Here is a 19,218-nt window from a genome sequence, read left to right on the forward strand (position 1 = left end):
GTGGCGGCTGCTTTCGTCATGTGTCACCATCGCCGACGGTGCAGGGCCCGGAATCCAGCAATTGTGGTCTCGATACTGTTCTGGCAGGAAAAATGTGGATCGAGTATTTCTGTGCTGTATCGAGTGTGAGTTCCGAGGTGGTCTGATGAAGAGACGTTCGTTCGTGCTTAGCTCGATCGAATGTACACGGATCCAGACGACACCGAGAACGAAGAAAAAAAGGAGAGTCCGATATAATTTATGACGATCAGAAGCAGGAGAAAAGTGACATTGTCGATGCATTTCATGAGCGATTAAGCGGACGCTATATTGAACGAGAGAAATATCGCCACCGGAAAACCGGCTCAGCATCCTGATCGCTGCCACGCTCTGACATTTTACGCCAACGGGCTCTTTTATTTTCGTTCGGGCAATCCTCGTTCGAGCCTTCTGAAATAGATCGAGTCGCTGATAATGGTATTCCGCATGGTCATCGCTACTCTTGACCCTTGATACGAGTGAGGCTTCTCTCAAATACTCGGATTCCGGATCACGCGGTAGCTCCCATGGAGCGAGGAGGGAAGAGGGATATTAGCGAGCCTCCAGAATTCGCTCGAGGCACCCGTTCCCAGAGGGGAATCAGCGACGCGAAGTCGAGAGCGTGGCGATGTTTTCGTCAAATTCGGAACTTCCCATCTTTCCCTTTCTCATTTCCAGAGTTTGGTATCGTGTAACGGTGCTGCACGCTCAGCATCACGAGGAAGTCCCGACACGCGCTATCCTCGAGCAAGGTCAGAGTCAGTCTTCCGCATTTCTGTCGAGCGAATTCGACACGCATCATTCGATGACAGGGTCGGGCTTTCCTCACGAATTCGAGTCTTTCGAAGAGCCATCGTATTCGCAGGTGAGCATCACGCGGGACTCCGCGGGGAAATCCTGGAGCATTGGAATCGCTAGGCCAGAACCCTCTCGAGAAGGGCGCTGGCATTCGTGGAGTCATAGGTGTACGCCGGACAGTACAGCTGTGTCAGGACCACGAAGAATCGTCGCCGCTCCCGTCGAATCGTAGTTCTCGGGGCCGCCGCGAGTACCGAAGACTCCAAGTTCGCTCCGACCTGGAGAGACACCAGCGCACCCGACTCGGATAAATCACCATCGATTCAAGCAGAATCGATTCGTGCGTCTTGGTTTCCGAAGAGCGCTAAATACCATCGGATAGCTCGTTGTCGAGTCCCACATAGACTTCACATGAGCAAGAGAAGTGTCCGTCACTCTTCCGCTCAAGCACGCTAGTCGATCGTTGATTCGGCAGTCAAACGAAGACGCCACAACAAGGGGGCAGTAACCGAGAACTGGTCGACGCGTCTCATGTCCACAGCCGAGTCCTCACTGCGGTCCGCATGCCGACCCCGTCTCCGCTTATCTTCGACGATTTTGATTTTTCATTTCCAACTTCCATTCTGTCGACGAATCATGACGGTACCTCCGCCTGACAAGGCTTCAACTTTCGAACGTCTTCTGTGGGGCACAGCTCGGTATCCAACGAGAGGTCTACCTCTCAGTACATCTGAACAGAAAACTGTCTGACCGAGGATTTCGTATAATAACGAATAAAATAACGACGACTGACGAAAACCCGAGTTGGAAGCACGCGTAAGAGATTACGCCAGCAGGCGAAAATCCCTCGTTTATGAAGGCATTGTTGTTCCTCTCTGGGCTACTAAAACGCGACTGAAAAAATAACACTATCACAGAAAATTCACGTACGAACCTCACCGAATCTGTCTTCGGCTCTGAGGCTCGTGTCTGCACATCAGCCGAAACAATGACTCCTTATCCCGCTTGTCCGAAGCCCGCCCGCACAGAGGAAGCGAGCGATCCGACGAGCATACCGAGGTTTTAACGATCGGTGGAAACATGCGGAGAAGACCACGAGTCTTCAATTCAGGAGAGACGTGAGACGAGATCACTAAGCGGTTTCCAGCAACTGACGGTGTCGAAAATCCTGTTCCCAGAGATCGTCACCATTCTCGCGGCCTCAGCAAAATATTCCACGATTCGCATTTCCGAACCTCGTTCCCAGTTTTTGTCTGCTCTAGCAAACAGCACAGAATAGCGTCAAATCGACACCCATTTTGTCAGTTACCACTCAAAAAATCAACAGACTGTGACGCTAGCGTCGTCGTTCAGGATCTTCCCTCGTCACAGCTTGGGAAGCGCTCCGCCGTCCAGTCGTCTTCAAACGTGAGAAATTGAATTTCTCCGGGTCGTAACACCCTCCGATAAACGTAGAAGCGTGCTCATTTGATTCTCCATTAAAAAGCAACTCGGCGAAACTGGTAATAATAATCGATCCGACGATGACGCTGCTTTCGATGATGTTAATAATATTGATGAAGGTGACGAGAGGGAGAAATACAGAGGTAATAGTCGGCTGGGGAGGCTTCATCTTCGAGCGCTCTGCAGACGGTCGAGTCGCCCAACTCGCTGCCGACTGGCCGCCTGCCCGCGCGGCTAGCGAGCTAATCGATCCCGGGAGGGGCCCACTTGACGTACCGTCGTCGTCGACGTCGGCGTTGTCCGTACCGTCGGCGGCGTTGTTGTTGTCGGTGTCCGTCCATCTGTCCGAGCGTCGAGTCGTACTAGCGAGTAAAGAATGCATTGACTTTTCACATGGCACGGCCAACGAGCGGCAGCGCGTCGGAAGCGAATGCTGCCCGAGGTGGCGGCCGCGCACAGAAAGCAGCCACTAGTTCAACAACCCGATATTTGTTTGAACTTGAGGCGGCTGGACCTTGAATGTGTTCTCGGATTTTCTCGTATTCGTGCCACTCGTATATCTCATTGTACTCGTCGTCGCCGTCTTTTGATTTGCACTCTCCGAATTTCGGTGGTACTGCCTCCGGCACTCGACGCGGACGCCCCCATAGCGTCGAATGGGAGCGCGCACTCGGGACTTCGGTGATTTTTTCTTCTGTTATGGCTTTTTGTGGGCCGCCCGGATTAGTAGAGAGACCGCCACAGAAGACGACCCCCCACTCGAGCGTTGTGCGACATGACACACTGATTTGACGTGGACAACGCAAATGTACATGGACTCTCCGTGAGTGGTCCGCGTATACAGCGACGAGGGCAGGGGACAGAAAATAAAAAGCCGACGCATAGATCTAACGAAATGAACAAAAATCCAATGAGCGAATGTCACTCACGCCGAGCCTCGACTCACTCCAAACTGAGCTGGTGATCAAAATGAGAAAAAATGTTCTTCACATCACCAGACGGGTGGCCACGCAAGGCCGTGGCGTGGGAATGTCACTGTCGTCAGTCTGCCTACCTCGGTCGCTCACTCACTTCTCGACTCCAGGGCAGTCTGACGGAACAGCGGAGCTACCTAACGGTGACGACTCCCGTCAGAACCCCACCGTACAGGTGGGGTTGCTCGGACCGTATCCGACCGGATCAACAAACACACACACGGTCAGGAAGCGAGCAGCGCCGTCATCTGCCGTCGCCTAACGTTCCGCGTTCGGAGTCGACAGGATTTTCTCAATAAGCTGGGGTTTTAGTTCTGCGGCTGACGACAACCAGAATGGTGATGCTTGAGATGAGACCGCTTTTCTCCGCTGTTTAAGCCGTTGCCGCTCTTCAGAGGAGTTCGCACAGAAAAGCGACCGAGCGACTGAACGAGCAGGTAAGCGAGCGACGGAGAAACAGTGCGAGTACTTCGGCGAGCCAGGCATGATGGGTCAGCTTGATTGTCCCGAAAACACGCGAAGCACCCGCGCTGAACTTGGCAAGGGGTCACAACGGCCGCTCTGTCCGTTCGCCTGTCCCTGTATTTAGCCGATTCTGCTTCGGCTCGGAGTGATTCGGGTTTGCCCCACTCCGATCCGATGGGGATTTCGGAAAGTTCGAATCGGATACGGGGGGGAGTTCGAGTACTTTTTCTCAGATGCTCAGTTTCCATGTGGATTCGCGGGATCAGCGCGATAGAAATCGTTCCAGGACCCAGCGAATTATTCCGAGCTCCCGATTCACGTGACTCCGTTTCGAGGCGGAACCGCGCGCATCGTGACTGCTGGGTATTTGTGCTTTCGGTCATGTCATCGGTCATCCATCGAACGATGATGGGAAATTCCGTCGTACGCTGCCATATCGGAATAGAGACCGGAGGCGAAACCATAAACCATGAGTAAACTCGGCTGCCACTGACCTAAGGAGGGGGAAAGACTAGTCACTTACCTTGAGTTCTTGGATAAGTTCGGTGTCATCGAGAAGAAGCACCTTGCAGTGGAAGGTTTTTGCCTTCTCTCCGAAGCACTTCATATTTGCGATCACTTCTTTTTGTCAGAAGTTGACGATGAGAGCTTCACACAAAACACAAAACGACCCCACTGCTTTGGACCTCAGTAGGTAGCTGATCGACCCCAACGTGCTCCTCGGGCTGTCACTTGCGCGCGGGTCGCTTTGCGGGAGACAGCCTTTCTTTGAACAGGTAGCGAACGACACGCGCGTCACGTATTCCGTAACTGAAGAGGAGTTAGTCGAGCGACAAAGAAGAACAATTCACCGAGAAACGCCACTGCGACTCGCGGACGCCATCACTGACTACGCTGCCACGGACCCACCGGCAGAACTGACGGTTTGAAGACCTCACGCGCGCTCGCGAAGGAAAGGGACCGACAGCACTTCGGAAAGGGACTTCCCAGGGAAGGGAACCAAACAACACAGTCTGAGCAGATACTGACTGACACTTCCCGTGCGATCTGAAGCATCGTCCGGAGGGGGAAAAAAAAAAGAAAAGAAGAGGACGGCGACGCAGAGAAAGAACGTTCGGAACCACACACAGTCGATCGTAGACCTTTTCGGTGTATATGGAGCTGGATGGGACAATTGGAATTGTTGTAGTATGATTTTTTTTTCATTTTTCGAACTTCGAGCTGTGGCTCGGGAGCGACATAACTCGAGTCGATTGTGTCCGACGAAAATTCGATGAGCCTCGGTGTGACGACGCCGGCAAACACAACAATTGAAAAGAGCGGTGGAACACATTCCGATAGATGGAAGGAAAGAAAGATAAATAGACGCTCTCTCCGAGGAGGCATCGATATCGACACAGTGTCATTTGCCGTTGTTGGCATTACCCAGAACCCCTTATCGTCGCTTATTTGCTCATAATCCTGGCCGGGTCTACGGCAAGTCGACGGAGCTGGCGGAAGCGACGGAGCAGCCAGCAAATTAATTCATAGCCTCGAGTGGATTTACTTCCAATTGGGAACAGCAAAGCAATCGGCCGGCCGGTCAGTCTCGAAGCAATGGAGCTCCGGGAGCGGGGCATACCACTATTGCTGCTGCTGCTGCCGGTGGTGATGCCGCCGACACAGCTACCATCGTGAGGGGCACACATAAGCTTCTGGGCCTTATTCGCTGCGCCGTGGTCCTGCGCGCGTCTGATGATCACCCGAGGGGGTCTCAGTGCTGCAGGCCCCAGTCTCTTTCGACGGGCACACAGGAGCTATTTCGGCACGCGAGTTAGCCCGTCGGTCAGCCTTTGGTTCTTCCTCGTCCAGAGAGCGCTATCTCGGCTCAGCTTGCCAACTTTGGGACCCCGGCTCGCACTTAAGGACCTTCCGTTTCGATCCAGGGGACGATGATTGGATAGGGTTTCGAGAAGAGGCTCGTCTGAAAGTGGCCAAGCACCGGGTGGCGCGACGGGTTTGGACTCTCTGAGATATAACACTTCGAATCTATGATAGCCCTCTTTTGCTTCTGAAACACGACGAGCCGCCGAGAGCTCGAGTTTGAGACCCGAATCCCTATCCCAATGCCATAGATAGGTCCCGGAAATCGCAAGCAGACCTGATCATGTTCGATGCTCGTCCTGTGCTCATAATCTGCATTCGCCATAATCGATGAATGCTTTTCGATGATTTACAGAAAAAGACTGGTCGTCATGGGGTACTGCTGTCGAGCATTAGTTGGTCACACTCGCTGATTGAATTGTCACAAAAAAACGGGACTCATCTGGACCTTTTATTGTCTAAAATCCTGAGTCCAGGGAGCCTAGACATCCTTGGGTATATCCGGTTTGCTGAAAGCCTTGACGAAACCCTTGACGAGCAGTTTTTGAGATTCCTTCACAACGTCGACACAGAGCACAGAATCCATGAATAAGACGAGCAACACCATCAAGCTAAACCAGACGGCGGGCTTAGGAGCTCCCACGAGCATCATCGATTTTGTGGCTTCTTCAACGATCACAGTTGATCGAGTTTCTTAAACGAATGCCGAGCTCGACCGTCCATTGCGGTATTTATCAACAGACTGAACGGAATCTGATTAAACTCCCGTTTGCGTGTCATGCAATCGTGAGGAAGCGCCTCATCACGAAACGAAAGCCTGGAGGGAAATTCAGACGACGTATTATTTACAAAAGCTCGCAAATCTGTTTGTCCACCTCTTGTAGGATCGGAATTACTCCTCAAGACGGCCGCAGCCTTCCGAAAGCCAGCGACGCGTATAGGAACGCTTTTGTTCCGTCTCTCGATCACTGTTCTTGTACATTGCATCTGATATTCTGGGAATCGGAGACGATATATCAAGTCAGAAGTCGGCTGTCACGAAGAGTTCTCATCCAAACAATCCTTCGACGGCGAACTTCGACTCCCCACTGGAACGCGACCCATTAGGAGCTGATGGAGCATCGACGATCTTCGCTCGTGGGGAATCGGAACTTTGATTCGCCGACATACAGTCTGCTCATCGCAGGCAGTCGCTCGCGGAGCGTGCCCTGACTTATTTGACATTCGGCATCAGCGCACGCACTCAAGGAGTCTGGGGAGTATATCCAATATCGAGGGCGGAATTCGCTTGTTCAATCTGCACCTGGATCGAAATCGGACGGAGCGTTTTCGTGCTCCATTCTCAAAACGCTACTCGAATTCAAGGCCTCGACTCCAGTGGTTGTGTGTATGTCCAAGCAGGTTAGCTTCATGCTCAAAGCCCGCGCTGGAATAATCGAGGTAAGTCGGATGGTGAACCCCGGGGAGTTCCTCGCTACGCGTAGATTCTTCGTGGACGAGCGCCTATCTTCTGTCACCGTTTCCTTTTCCCGAAACTCCTGAGCAGTCCATCTCTACTCATTTCTGAGCTCATCGCTCCCAAACGGCTGGAGTCCACCGGATTCTCCCGAAGAAATCCTACGAGTGCACGTATGCTGTCTGCAGATTTTATCACCGGACGGCTTTCTCTGTCACAGCCAGGACGCTCGGTACAATAAAGCGTTGTCATCAGCGACAGTAAAATATGCCGCACCTCCAGCCAATAGATGCCAAGCGGGAACGCGTGGTGGGGAAAATTGCCGTTTCCGCAGATCTAAGGATGCTCCTAGTGGGTGAGACCTACTCCAGGCCTCGCGCGGTACGATATCCCAGAATTTACGTGGAGTCAATACACTCCCGTCGAGCGAAATTCCGGGCAGGGGCATTTGCTTACTTCCGCCTTCAATCCATATCAGAACTCGGGTTCGTGGCTTTCGATGGGAGACCCATCTTCCCGGGAATAGACTTCCTCCGGGGTCATCATGATACTGATTCCGGTACGGATGGCTGCATCGCACGAGCAAGCTCACGTCTACGGCAACTCCGGTATTCAGCTGATCGGCCTCAATGCAACAATCGATCACCTTGGCGTTCTCCCGCATCAAAAAGGCTGCCGAACATCGAGGCGATCAGCATCAATGGGGCTTATTGTTCCTCGAGGGCCAACACTTCTACTTGCCAATCAGTGAAGAGCGGGAGCGGGACAATCGAGCGTACGCACCTCATCGCGTACGCGATTTCGTATTTTACCGATTGTGTCACACTGTGAGGATGGTGGGGAGCCGAAGCATGCACATGGATGTGTGCAGCGGTCTCATCCCAATAATTTAACCAAGCGTTCGCGCAAAGCCCGAGAAGGAAAAATAGGAGGAGGAAACTTGCCCTACAACTCAGACGGCTGCTCAGAACTCCGAGCGGATATTCGGCAATATATGCTAAAGAGATGCACCCTTCGGACACGGAGTGGTCGCCAGTAGAATGTAACAGCAAACTGTAGGCGAATGCGGCGAATGAGAGTAATTGAGGAGTAATTTTTATTAATATTACCCGTAAAAGCAGCGGCGACGGCTTCCAGCCCCTACACGTGGCGAGAAGGAAGAGCGACCCCATCGTCAGTCAGCAGAAGCGTCCGGTTTGATTATGCTCTCGGCAAATGATGCCCATCTCCGCCCATTGCCCCTGTCGGTTCTTTACATGTTCTTTCATTGTGCAATCTGGGCTCCCTCCTCTGAGGCATTGTCACTTTATTGCTTCGCATTTGTCCTGCAAATGCGTTGCATCGTGCTGTAGCTAACTCCAATAGAGGGCTCCCTGTCGGCTCTATCGTTGACGACGACGTCGACGACAACGATGGGGCCGAACGACCAACCGACCAGCAGTGAGTCGAGACTAGGCTTCGCGAAAAACCGCAAATCCTGAAAACCGCGGTTGCGGTGACCCGAGTAGCAAAAAAACCGCAACCGCGGTCTTTTGCGGTTATTAACCGCAAATTAGGAACACTTATATCCCGTCATTTGAATGGCGTTTATTTTCACATATCACGATATCACGTATATCGGCGGCGAGTTGGTATATACATAACGTCATAGTATCACAAGACTTGGTTTTGAAGCGCCTTCCGGATTATGAAAATATCGTTCAGGGTCGTTGATTTAAGTCTGGCTCGATTCTCGCCCAGCAGATGACGGACCGTACTAAAGTCCCTCTCTGCTTGCACCGATTTAGGTGGAATGGCTCTTAAGCTCTCCAAGCAAGTGTTCAAGAGCGGTCCGCGACCACCTCCGGATTTGAGAACTAATTCGCGGTTCAACTGAACTCTACCAGATGGAGCTCTACCGCTTGAGCTCGCCCCGGCGCTATCAGAGGAAGCTGATGTCTCGTTGAATATTGAATCCCAGCTAACTGTCTGCAATAGAATGAGCTTGGATGAGGAAATGTCTCAGCGACATGGCGCAATGCTTTCTTTCGATGCGCAACAAGCATACGAACCGGAGCTTGGCTGAGCATCTCGAGGGAGGATGACTCATCCTCGACAAATTCCCGCGCATCGAGAATATCCGCCAGATTGTCCAAAATTTCATCGTCGGAAAGACGCTCTTGTCCAACTTCGAGTTCGAGGCTGAAGTCATATTCGTAATTCTCCAATACAGCCAGAATGCTAGAGTGAATTGTCCGTCTTTTTCTGATCTCCCCTTTCAAACTCTCAAGGAGGATTCGAGATAGCTCAACATTCATCTCATCGAGATCCTTCATCAATAGCGAGAAGACTCTGTCCGCGTGAAACAAGGTGGCTTCGTTTTTGCACAAGGCTAGAATGGCTCGTTTGAATGGTGACAAGATGTTCCTGATCCTTTCCAAAGCCACAGCTTCACTCGGGCTCAGGGGCGTTCCGTAGCGGGATAGGACGTTGTTGATTGCTGGCAGAATCTCGAAGGCACGCTCGATCACTTCCAGTGTGGAGTACCATCTCGTTTTACAATCTATCTTGACACACAACGACCTGCCATTGTATTCATCCCTCTCCGTGATCTTCCGGACTTCATCCATCATGGCGGTTTTCCTCCGGAAATCGCGCGCGACAGCGCGAAGACGGCGGAGTGCTTTCACCGAGCGTCACTGAGTTCCACGTCTCGTACACGTTCGTCGTCGTCATCCGGAATTCCCGTGTCCTCCGCATCGCTCCTGTCGCTATCTTCAGGAGAATCGTCGCCGCTATCGACTCGAGAAATACTTCGGTCATCTCCGTCCGTGAGGATCGCCACATCGAATGCTGCAGCTTGAGCTCCGTAGACAGCTTTTCGTATTACCAGATCCAATCCATGAGCAAAGCACTTCTGCCGATGAACTCCAATAAGGTCTACTGCCTTGAGCACGTTGGAGGCGCCATCGGTGACTGCTGCTACGATATCGTTCCTTGACAATTTGAATGAGCTTAGCCGGTGGCAGATAACGTCTCTCAGATATTCTCCTGTAGCCCTCTCCTTTACTCGTATCAGGCCCAGGGGAGCTATATTTGAACATCCGAAGATTTTATCCGAGTGATGGAGGTTTACTGTGAGATATCGGTCGGTTCCTATCAACGTGGCTTCGTCGAAGGACATGGAAAACTTCATTCCTGCAAAAAACAGCGGATGACTTCGAGCATATCTTCATGAGACAACATTGCGGCAGACACACCAGCCTTGATAATATTCGAGAGGAGAGCCTGTACCTTTCTCCCGGATCTGTTGGAGCGTGGTCATCAAATCATTCCGGACTCGAGTTGCCTCTTCCGAAAGCAGGACCCTCAGCGAGGAATGGGACTTCGGCGGGGGCGGATCATTTGGATACGCGCGAGTGAGTGATCTATTCACCGCACCAGAAGTGATGACCTGGTTCATACTGAGGTTCGACTCGCAGATCAGCGAAACGATCTCACTCCGAATAGTCCGCCTTGCGACGACGAACGAATCGATTCGAAGCTGCGTCTTCCTTCTCTTGGCCACCGGGACGACCTGGTGAGCGTCCAGTTCGGATTCGGGAGGGGCCTCTTCCTCCGCTATCTCTAGCGTCGACTCGCTCACATTCTGTCCGGAGACCGACGAACTCCAGCCCGGGCTGTCCTTAGAAATCTCGTGTTTCCTGCTGAGGTGGTCGATGAGCGAGCTTGTATTTCTGACGTTTTTCAGCTCCTGCGATCCGAATTTCCCAGAGGAATGAATGTAGCGTTTCTCGCAATAATATTGTTCTCCTCGATTCGGGAAACATTCTAAGATCGACTGAAGGCAGATGGAGCTTCCGCAATTCACACGAGACACTCACCCATTCACCCCGAAACACTCAATCATTTTCCACACGATATCACAGACACTTGCGAGTCCTCGCGAAACAGGACACTGGAGCAGTTTTCCCGGTTGCACATGATAGGGGAAACAAACGGACAAGACTCATGGAAAGTAGCCGGGAACACAATCTAATCGGCTGCTGTGAGGTACAGAGACCCCAATAGAGCGGAGGCATTATCGTCGGTTGTAAGTTTTACGACGATCACATAGATTCTTCCTCCATCTGGTAACTAACCTTCAGGCACTGAGAGCACTGAGCACGGTCGGATGCTTTCCTGTACCATCTCCAAACCCAGCTCTTCGCCCCTTTAACTACTCGGAAGTCAGCCATACAGTTTTAAATTATGTACCGGATCTACTAAAGGCACGAGTACTGGCTTTCTTCCCGAACCATGGGGTTCCCGTCTGGAACGGCTCAAGAACCAACAGATCATCATAACAATGCAGCTTTGAATGGACGCATTCCTTGGCGTTCCATCTGGGGCAGGGCGGAGAATGATCGGAAGACGTTCCATGCGAAAGGCGATTCCCTGGCCGAGGGCGGCATCATAGGCGATTGAGGCCTAGCCGACCTGATTGAAAAGCGATTTTGCAGAGCTCGACTCTCGCTGAGGCCTGATCGCAGGTAATTGGTAATTGGGCCTCTGCCACCATCCAGACACACGAAATAGTGGAACTTAATCGGAAATCCGGTAGTCCATCGGATTGCGGTTTTTTTGCGGTTAACCGCGGGGAGGAGCGTTTTTTTCGCGGTTTTAAACCGCTGAAAATTGCGGTTAACCGCGGTTTTAAAACCGCGGTTGACAAACCGCGCGATGCCTAGTCGAGACGACTTCGATGCCTACGTCGAAAAGCAAACGGACGGAAAGCGAGTTCTTCAAAAGCCCCGGATTTCACTCGTCTATTTCTCTTATCTGGCCTCTGCAGATCCCTCCTTTCTCCGAAACGGCTTTCCTCCGGAACGAGCAGAGGTTGTACGGCGTTTTCTGTTGAATTCCCCGAATTGGACTCTCGTCGACTCAGCGTTGACTGATGACGGGCGGGCTCGGCGAGCTCGGCGTCCGCGGGAGCAGCGGCCGGCTTCCATTAGGCTAAGATCCAACTCATCTACTCCACTTCTGCGGATACATTCCCGCAGGTGAGAGGCACACTTTAGTTCAACATAAATACTCGATGAGGAGAAGCATGAGACGGATGAAAACTCTCGGCTCCAAGTTATGGGAAGCCTTCCCGCTTGATATTTGCGGGACTCCACGAAAAATGGATGCCGCCGTCCCGGCCTAAGGGGTTGCGGGAAGTTCCCGCGTGGGCCCCATGCGGCGAGTCGTCGTGGAGGAAGAAGCGGCGATGGAGAATTCCACAGATAAAGAATGGTCTCTGCTATGCACCCACAATGACCGCGGCCGCAGTGGCTTTGTGAAAAATCTCTTCCGTGGAAGTGGACTGCGGAAACATCAAATGTGCCAAGAGCTTCTCGGGACGAGATCCGAGGCGATAGCTTGTGCGTTTCCTACTGTATATTGTGCTGTGAGCAAAGTTTGCGAAGGTTTGTGGAGCAACCGTCTCGACGCCGACAGTCGTCGAGGAACGTTTTAGGCTTTTTATACGATTCTACCGATTTTCACGGGCATGTTCCGATTCCCATGCGCTCCTTCGAGACTGTCCCTGCCTTTCGAGAAGGGTTACGACATGCAGTAATTGGGAGTCAGGTTGTCTCTTCGAGGAACCGGCTCCGACGAGCATCCGGTACGAGTCGTCGGCTCCCGATTCGGATATTCCGCAGCAAAGCGAAAGCTGAACGAGTGGTCGAAGATCTTTTTTTTGTCGCTACCTCCGAAAATCGTTCGTTCAGTGTTGGAACGATTCAACCTTCGTGGGTTTTTTGCTTTCCTGTTTTTCCATCTGCTTCTGTCGAGACTCGTCCGGGAACAAAAAATAGTTCGACTCACAATATTCTTGCCGAGGCGCTGCGTGTAAGTTTGTCTTCATAGTACATCCCGCAAATCCGCGTTGGAAATCATGGTCGTAGTGATTTCCGGAGAGACGCGGTTGCTCGAAGCATTGGCTTCAATAAATAATCCGCCCGAAGACTTGCTCGCAGCAATCCATCAACAGCGCGGAATCATTGGATTACCTATTTAGGAAAAACCATCTTACGCATGTTCGGAGGAATTATTATTTGACGTCTTAGGAAGACTTCATTAAACTGTCGCGGGACCCGACTGAAGATATGAGAAGTGGCAGCCGATCGGAAAAAGCCGTTCAAAGAGGAGTCGTGCACCTTCCGGAAGTCCCGAAGAGCTCTCGACGATCTCGCCGGAGGGAGTGGAGCCGGGCGCGCCGCATTGAATTGATCCGGGAATGGCGAAACGCCATTAGTGTCAGCGCGAACGATTTTTACGTGAGCTCGGGACGGTGATTCGAGTTAAAAATCTACCGAACTCACTGAGTACGGCTCTTCCGAGTTGCTCGAAAACTTACGCCATAATTCGTGCACTCTACATATTTCTCCTTTTACCCTCCCGGAGCTCAGGAGAATGAATCAGCTCAGATAGTAGTCGGGCGAGGAGGGAACGAGTTCGGAGGATGTCGGGATGATTATAAGTCCCTTTGCTTCACCAACAATTCACATGTACCGCAATCAGACTCATGTGCTTGAGGGAATAGGATGATCGTAGAAATTCTCAACCATTACCCGTCGTCTGAGATCTTCCTCTACAATCTCGAGAATCCTCTGGGAACCGGAGTGCGTTCTCCGGCAGGAGCTGCTGAAACGCCTGCACTACTGGGGGCTCGGAACATGCGACGTCGGGGATGGTCCGGGTGCTGTATAAATCCATTACACAATGAGGAAATGCTTCGAGACTAACGACCAGCAGCTCACCAGGGTGTGGCAAGCCCCATATGAGTGAGTAACTAATGAGAGGAGCGTATTAAGCTAGACACAATTGAAGTTTTCGCGGGGTATTGTGACATCGAATTCAGGGCCGGCCGCTCCTGGGGCTCCAGGCACGGACCCAAGTTCTTTCTCGGACGAAAATGCTGCGCAATCTCTAATGCCGAAGACCGAGAGGGATTCAGTGCGGGTGGTGAGCGAGAGGAAGCGGTGCCATCGCTGCGTGGCTCACATTCGGTTCCCTCGCAGCTCATACAGTATTTATGAGTTCACATCGATTCCTTGCACCTCCTCGGGGGAAGTGGAGCATTGCAATTCGCGACATAAATAAGTGCATTGTTGACAAACAGACCTCTCGTCGATTCCCGGAGGGAGAAGGCTCAGATATTTCTTCAGACATCGGAAGAGGAATCCGCGAATGAATTCCATGAAGCGTAAAACGTTCTCTCCTTGGGGTGTCGAATCATCGCGCCAAATCGCGTGAGAGTTCCGCGGCCATGCTCTCTCAACGACCTGGTGTGACACAAGGGAACCCGGGCTGCATTGAATTCGGCCATTCCCGGAAGGAGCGATGCTACACAAGGTATCGGCGAAACTTGGGCGAAATGCCTCAGAGCGGGTAGATACGAAAAAGATCCTAGAGACACATTGTTCAGGGCAGCCTTCGCGGCCATCTATCCCGGAGCTAGTCGATGGCGTTTTCGGTACGACTCTGTGAACAAGCTTGAGCCAGCTCGGTGAAGTTGGCCATCGGTGGGGCTCGATGTCCCAAAGGATCTCTGCTAAGTTCTAACTCTCGATTACCTCCAATAATTCCCGCGATACGCATTCTCGGAGGCGGCATGCTCGACCTCGACCTATCGACGCACGAAACTGACGAGCTTGGGAAGGCAAGTATATAATATCTCAAGTCGAGCGAGTATGGGCTGAGATGTTTTAAGACTCGGAGATGCGGATTCCCGGGCGGATACGGAAAGGGTACGGAACACGCGGAAAATTGTTATGAGCAAAATTATTCGAGGCATCCAACCCTCAAATCGCTCTTCGTCTCTCGCACATGGCTTCATCTCGAGAGTCAGGGAGAGCCGTGGTTCCCGGAGGTTAGGCCGGGTTCATCAGAGGTTCCGGTTCCATAAATCGGAGGGGGACTGTTGCGCACATTGTTTGGGAACCAGTCGGCATCAAATCTTAATCATTGATTTATATCCTCCGCTGAGGGAGATCCCATCCGTTTACTGTTGCGTTATCTCCTTCATCATGTGTGACATGCCCCGAATCGCTCACGGGACTATGATTCTTTCCCCGAAGATTTCATCATATAGGTATCTCCAACTCCATCTATAATTGGACGATCGATTTGAATCGAAACTATTCATTCACGAATCAACGAGCTCTTGATTCCGAATGATAGTAAATATAGGAATATTCTACTTATCGAAAATCTTCTAATTATCTGGTCGACGGGCAGTCGGTCCAGTAGACGGGGACCTTGTACCATACGGGACTCATCGAGATGAGGGATCCAGGCATCTCAAAAGGGGAATCATATTCCCCGCCGGAGCGTTTCCGAGTCTAGAACTCTAGAGATGTTCTCATGTATCATACTAAGTCATTGACAATGGCCTGGCGCGCGATTCTGCCCGGGCCTTCCCTTGGAGGGCCCGAGCACAAAGACGGACATGCCGTCGCTTGCGGAATATCCATAGTTTACGATAACCCACAGATGGTCGCGCCTAGGAGCTACAACGGTACGCACGCCAGGGTCGCTATCCCGGATCCAGGTCTGAACTCCAAAAGGGCGTCTACGGCGTGGTCTCATGAGACTGGAACCTCCACTGACGCTCGAAGCATTCCGTCGCTGACTCGAATGAGCGTGATTGTCCCCCAGACGAGGCTTCAGTCCTCACATCTCTTTCGGGGGGATGTGATGTCTCCCAGCTACCATACGTTTCGCGTCAAGAATATGACCAGAGCGGATGCTCGGTGGGCATCGAATCGGTCGGCATTGTCAGAGATTCCTCTACTATGGTCATCGACGTTCAGCATCCCCTCCTGAGTTCTGTGGACCGAACGAAAACCGGAGCAAACATCGAAGTCGGTGGATAGTCCTTATGACCTTTCGCGGGTAGATCTCTTTCGCGAAAATCGCCCGAGAGAAATGCGATGGAATAATCCGTGGAACTCGACGGACAAGGAATTTATTCTTCGAACAAGGATTTTCTGGAATTTCATGATTCGATACCTTGCGAGTCCCACTGATCTGGGGTGAAGTTTTTCTGAGAAAATGAATGGATTGATTTCATCTCCTCAGAAAGTAAAGAGAGTACCAAACGATGTCGCTGCAACAATGATTTTCCTTCGAATTTCGGCGACACTATGATTGCCTGAAAGGTAAGCAAAACGATCAATGAATATTTCTTTCGGACTGGTTCAACCCCCGAACGGTGGCGTTGCGATTTCCAGATTTCCTGTGAATGCGTATTCTATCTCTCTGCCTCCAATCAGGAGACGGCGAGCCAGCATGTCCGATAGTATCATTGGTGGAGAATCCTATGAACAAAGAGTAATCGCTGGAAGCTAGGTCAGATGGTTCAAGAGAACTTCATGACTCCCTGTCCGACGAATCTTACGTACGCCTCGCGCTCTGAGTGACCGACGCGCTTGGTCCAGCTCAGAGTCGCCCCGGTATCAAATTTCCGTATTCGATACACGTTCCTAACGTCGTCCCTGAATATATCACGACCGAACGGTAGTCTCCAAGACGCAGGTGGCAGGAGCAATCGTGCTCTGAGAGTATCGCAGAGAGAGCATTCTGAAGATGAGAAAACTTACCTCAAACTTCTGGCCACAGTTGCAGGACGAGACATCTCTTATGCGCACGAAAGTAGTGTCGAGCTCGTCTCGTATTTTGCTGCTCAAGTCATCCGCACGAATGAGGGTACGGGCTATACTATCCGAGAACTTGCGATTCCTGAAGGACTTCTCTGCTGCTAGAAGAAGCGTTCTTGGAGTCCGCCACATCAGTAAACTGTTCGGAACAGGCCGGGTCCGGGAAAACAGAGCCGATCTCGCTCACGTACAGAAACAGCTGATCTTAGGAGTCCGGGCGGAGAGGGCGCTTGCGTCGTCTGCTATGAATCAGCTGCTGACGTGCGAAAACTCGCCGAATTGATGCTCAATACGAATCATTTCTCCAGGAGTCAAAAGGAAGAATAGCTTTTCCCTTCAACGTCGAACCTATGTACCTCTATGTCAGTTTTACCCAAGAGTTTTCGCCCGATGGCCCACATTCGGAGTACGGAGGCTGTACATGGCCCACCAGCACTCACAGAGTATTGGAGAGAGCGGGCATCTCAGAGAAAGAGGACTGACGTTGACGAGAAAAAGATCTGAAAGCATCAATGTATCCGCAAGTTATTGGCTAGGATGATCCCCCTGTACAAATTCAGCTCTCGATGCATCTCGCTTTGAGCCAAAAAAGCTCGCTATGAGGAAAATCGCTGTGACCCACCGGTGGGGCACTTGCCCGCTCACGGGATACACTGCTCTATGTTCAGTGAAGAGAGAAAGCTTCGAGAGTTCCCGCGACCCCGTCGAGCTCGCTCGTATGCTCAGTATGGCCCGAGGATTCTCAGAACCAGAACTCATCGGAGCCTGGGAAACTTCATGGCCCTTAGCGGTAACATCTGGAATTTCGTAAGTTCCCGAAGGCGAGTTCGTACCTCGCCGGTGTAATACTTTTTCTTCAACGAATCTGCGCTCCCAACATTAATGCGTTACCTTGATGCAGACTAGAGGAACCGACCCGACTCAGAGCTCTAAGATCCTCGGCGAATAAGCCACAGTCCCGACTTCACGCTCTAAGCTGGGGTGTAACACGGAGAACAACGACACGGTGCACCTCCAAAACAATGACGCTCAGCGTTTATTCGAACAAACATCGAGGGATATTTATTTACAGCGGTAGTTGCGAGGTGAACCTAATCTTGATGTGGTCTAGCAGCCTGTTCAGCTTCTCGAGCTTCCTTCCAGGTTGTGGCGAACCAAGTGTACGCCCTCAGGGCATACGACGATCTCAGCAAGAACCATAGAAGCGACCAAATTGTGAAAACCCATGCCGAAAAGAGTATCCAGTCGGCTCGCTCAACAACCTTTGTCGGCAGTGGACCCAGGTAGTCGAGATCGGTCAGAGTCATGTTTTCAACCAACGGCAACCCCGTATGCTTCTCGATGAAATTCCCTAGTGCTTCGAGCGAAACATTGGTGTGATTCAATTTCGCTATCGCTCGGTGATTGTGCAGAAGAAGGACCGTCGGTGTTGCGATGATGCCGTACTTCATGCTGAGCGTCGAAGACTCATTGATCTGAATCGCGACCACTGAGAGGTTCAGGTAGTATCTGGCGATTCCGTTCAGATACGGGGAGCTACGTACGCTGAACATACAGTGAGGAGAGTAGAAAATCAGCAAGGTGCACTCATTACGGGCGGCAGAGAGAATATCAGCTACTGCACTCGCATTGAAAATCACCACCTCGTTGAAGGGGTTCAGTGGGGCTGCACAAGAGATCCGTCGGCTATCATTACGGATCGTAGTCTTCACATCATCTGCTGTCAACGTCTCTGATTCTACCGTAGAGTTCGCGCACTGGGGGTCCGGAGCAGCCGAGGTCGAAGCACAGTCAGGTTCGTCAATCACGATGTTGTCTTCTGTCGACGTATAATCGTCCCCAGTGCTAATGCTTTCTCGTCCGAGAAGGAGAAATAAAAATATAACTCTCGTGAGCATTATGCTTCCGCTGAACTCATTGTTGTTAAGACGACTACTGGCCGCGAGATCGTAAATACCAGACACGAGAGGCGGAAGCCGCGTCTGGGTGGGATGATTTTTCGGGAATTTTGTAGGAGGGAATCTTGAAAGGAGATGGAGACATGAACTTAATATTTACGCAAAACTATCCCACGCGCCTTGCGGCCGAGAATCATCGATCTGGACCATTCCGTGATGACTCCCGCTGCTACGTAGAGACCGGAATCGGAGAAAAATCTTCCCATCTATCTGCCGGACGATTCTGAACCCGTGAGAGACACCGGCTAGCTCCGTACCGATCGAGAACAAGAAAATACGTCTCGCTTTGAACCGGTCTCATCGATCCCGAGGGATGGAATTAAACTAAAAGAATTCCTTCGCGATATCGTGTCTTCCGTGACACCACAGAACGGCTTGCGTGTCGGTTATAGTCCTCGCTGAATTCTCGATCCTCGGAATTCTGTCCAGTGATGCAAGGTGGTTCCGAGCGCGATGTACATGGGATTACTTGTACTTCTTTTCGTCTTAGCTTCATTCAGATATGTGGAGGTCCAGAACCCTAGGTATGTACCGCTCCTCCATAGAATCTGAACTTGACTCGTGACCCGCTC

General features: G+C 51.6%; 4 protein-coding genes across 4 annotated transcripts in view; all 4 read right to left on the bottom strand.

Annotated features, from left to right (window-relative positions):
* LOC108863653 (band 4.1-like protein 4) overlaps window positions 1-4,305 on the bottom strand; it is a 44,361-nt gene extending 40,056 nt beyond the window's left edge. Inside the window, 1 exon segment of the mRNA XM_018639670.2 lies at window positions 4,222-4,305. Within this exon segment, the coding sequence (XP_018495186.2) occupies window positions 4,222-4,305 (84 nt within the window).
* A 4,365-nt stretch (window positions 4,306-8,670) lies between these two features.
* LOC100907609 (uncharacterized) lies at window positions 8,671-9,676 on the bottom strand. Its single transcript, XM_003743710.2, has 2 exons — window positions 9,069-9,676; window positions 8,671-8,985 (listed from the first exon to the last, which is right to left on the bottom strand). Exons 1-2 carry the CDS (start codon window positions 9,627-9,629, stop codon window positions 8,671-8,673), a joined length of 876 nt encoding a protein of 291 aa, XP_003743758.2. The 5' UTR covers window positions 9,630-9,676.
* A 6-nt stretch (window positions 9,677-9,682) lies between these two features.
* LOC100907748 (uncharacterized) lies at window positions 9,683-11,346 on the bottom strand. Its single transcript, XM_018639661.1, has 3 exons — window positions 11,139-11,346; window positions 10,291-10,750; window positions 9,683-10,194 (listed from the first exon to the last, which is right to left on the bottom strand). Exons 1-3 carry the CDS (start codon window positions 11,232-11,234, stop codon window positions 9,683-9,685), a joined length of 1,068 nt encoding a protein of 355 aa, XP_018495177.1. The 5' UTR covers window positions 11,235-11,346.
* Window positions 11,347-17,779: 6,433 nt separating this feature from the next.
* bug (thioredoxin domain-containing protein bug) lies at window positions 17,780-18,586 on the bottom strand. Its single transcript, XM_003743649.3, has one exon. It carries the CDS (start codon window positions 18,584-18,586, stop codon window positions 17,780-17,782), a length of 807 nt encoding a protein of 268 aa, XP_003743697.1.
* Window positions 18,587-19,218: the final 632 nt, after the last annotated feature.

This window comes from Galendromus occidentalis, unplaced genomic scaffold (genome assembly GCF_000255335.2).
Source record: "Galendromus occidentalis unplaced genomic scaffold, Mocc_1.1 scf7180000077450, whole genome shotgun sequence".
NCBI classification, from domain to species: domain Eukaryota; kingdom Metazoa; phylum Arthropoda; class Arachnida; order Mesostigmata; family Phytoseiidae; genus Galendromus; species Galendromus occidentalis.

Excerpts from the sequence above, each read along its gene's own strand:
- LOC100907609 (XM_003743710.2), bottom strand. The coding sequence starts at position 9,629 with ATGATGGATGAAGTCCGGAAGATCACGGAGAGGGATGAATACAATGGC. Across the intron at positions 8,986-9,068 it reads AGATGCTCAGCCAAGCTCCG|ACAGTTAGCTGGGATTCAAT; the intron begins GTTCGTATGCTT and ends ATTCTATTGCAG.
- LOC100907748 (XM_018639661.1), bottom strand. The coding sequence starts at position 11,234 with ATGGCTGACTTCCGAGTAGTTAAAGGGGCGAAGAGCTGGGTTTGGAGA. Across the intron at positions 10,751-11,138 it reads AGTGCTCTCAGTGCCTGAAG|GAGCTGAAAAACGTCAGAAA; the intron begins GTTAGTTACCAG and ends TTCGGATCGCAG. Across the intron at positions 10,195-10,290 it reads CCAACAGATCCGGGAGAAAG|GAATGAAGTTTTCCATGTCC; the intron begins GTACAGGCTCTC and ends TGTTTTTTGCAG.
- bug (XM_003743649.3), bottom strand. The coding sequence starts at position 18,586 with ATGCTCACGAGAGTTATATTTTTATTTCTCCTTCTCGGACGAGAAAGC.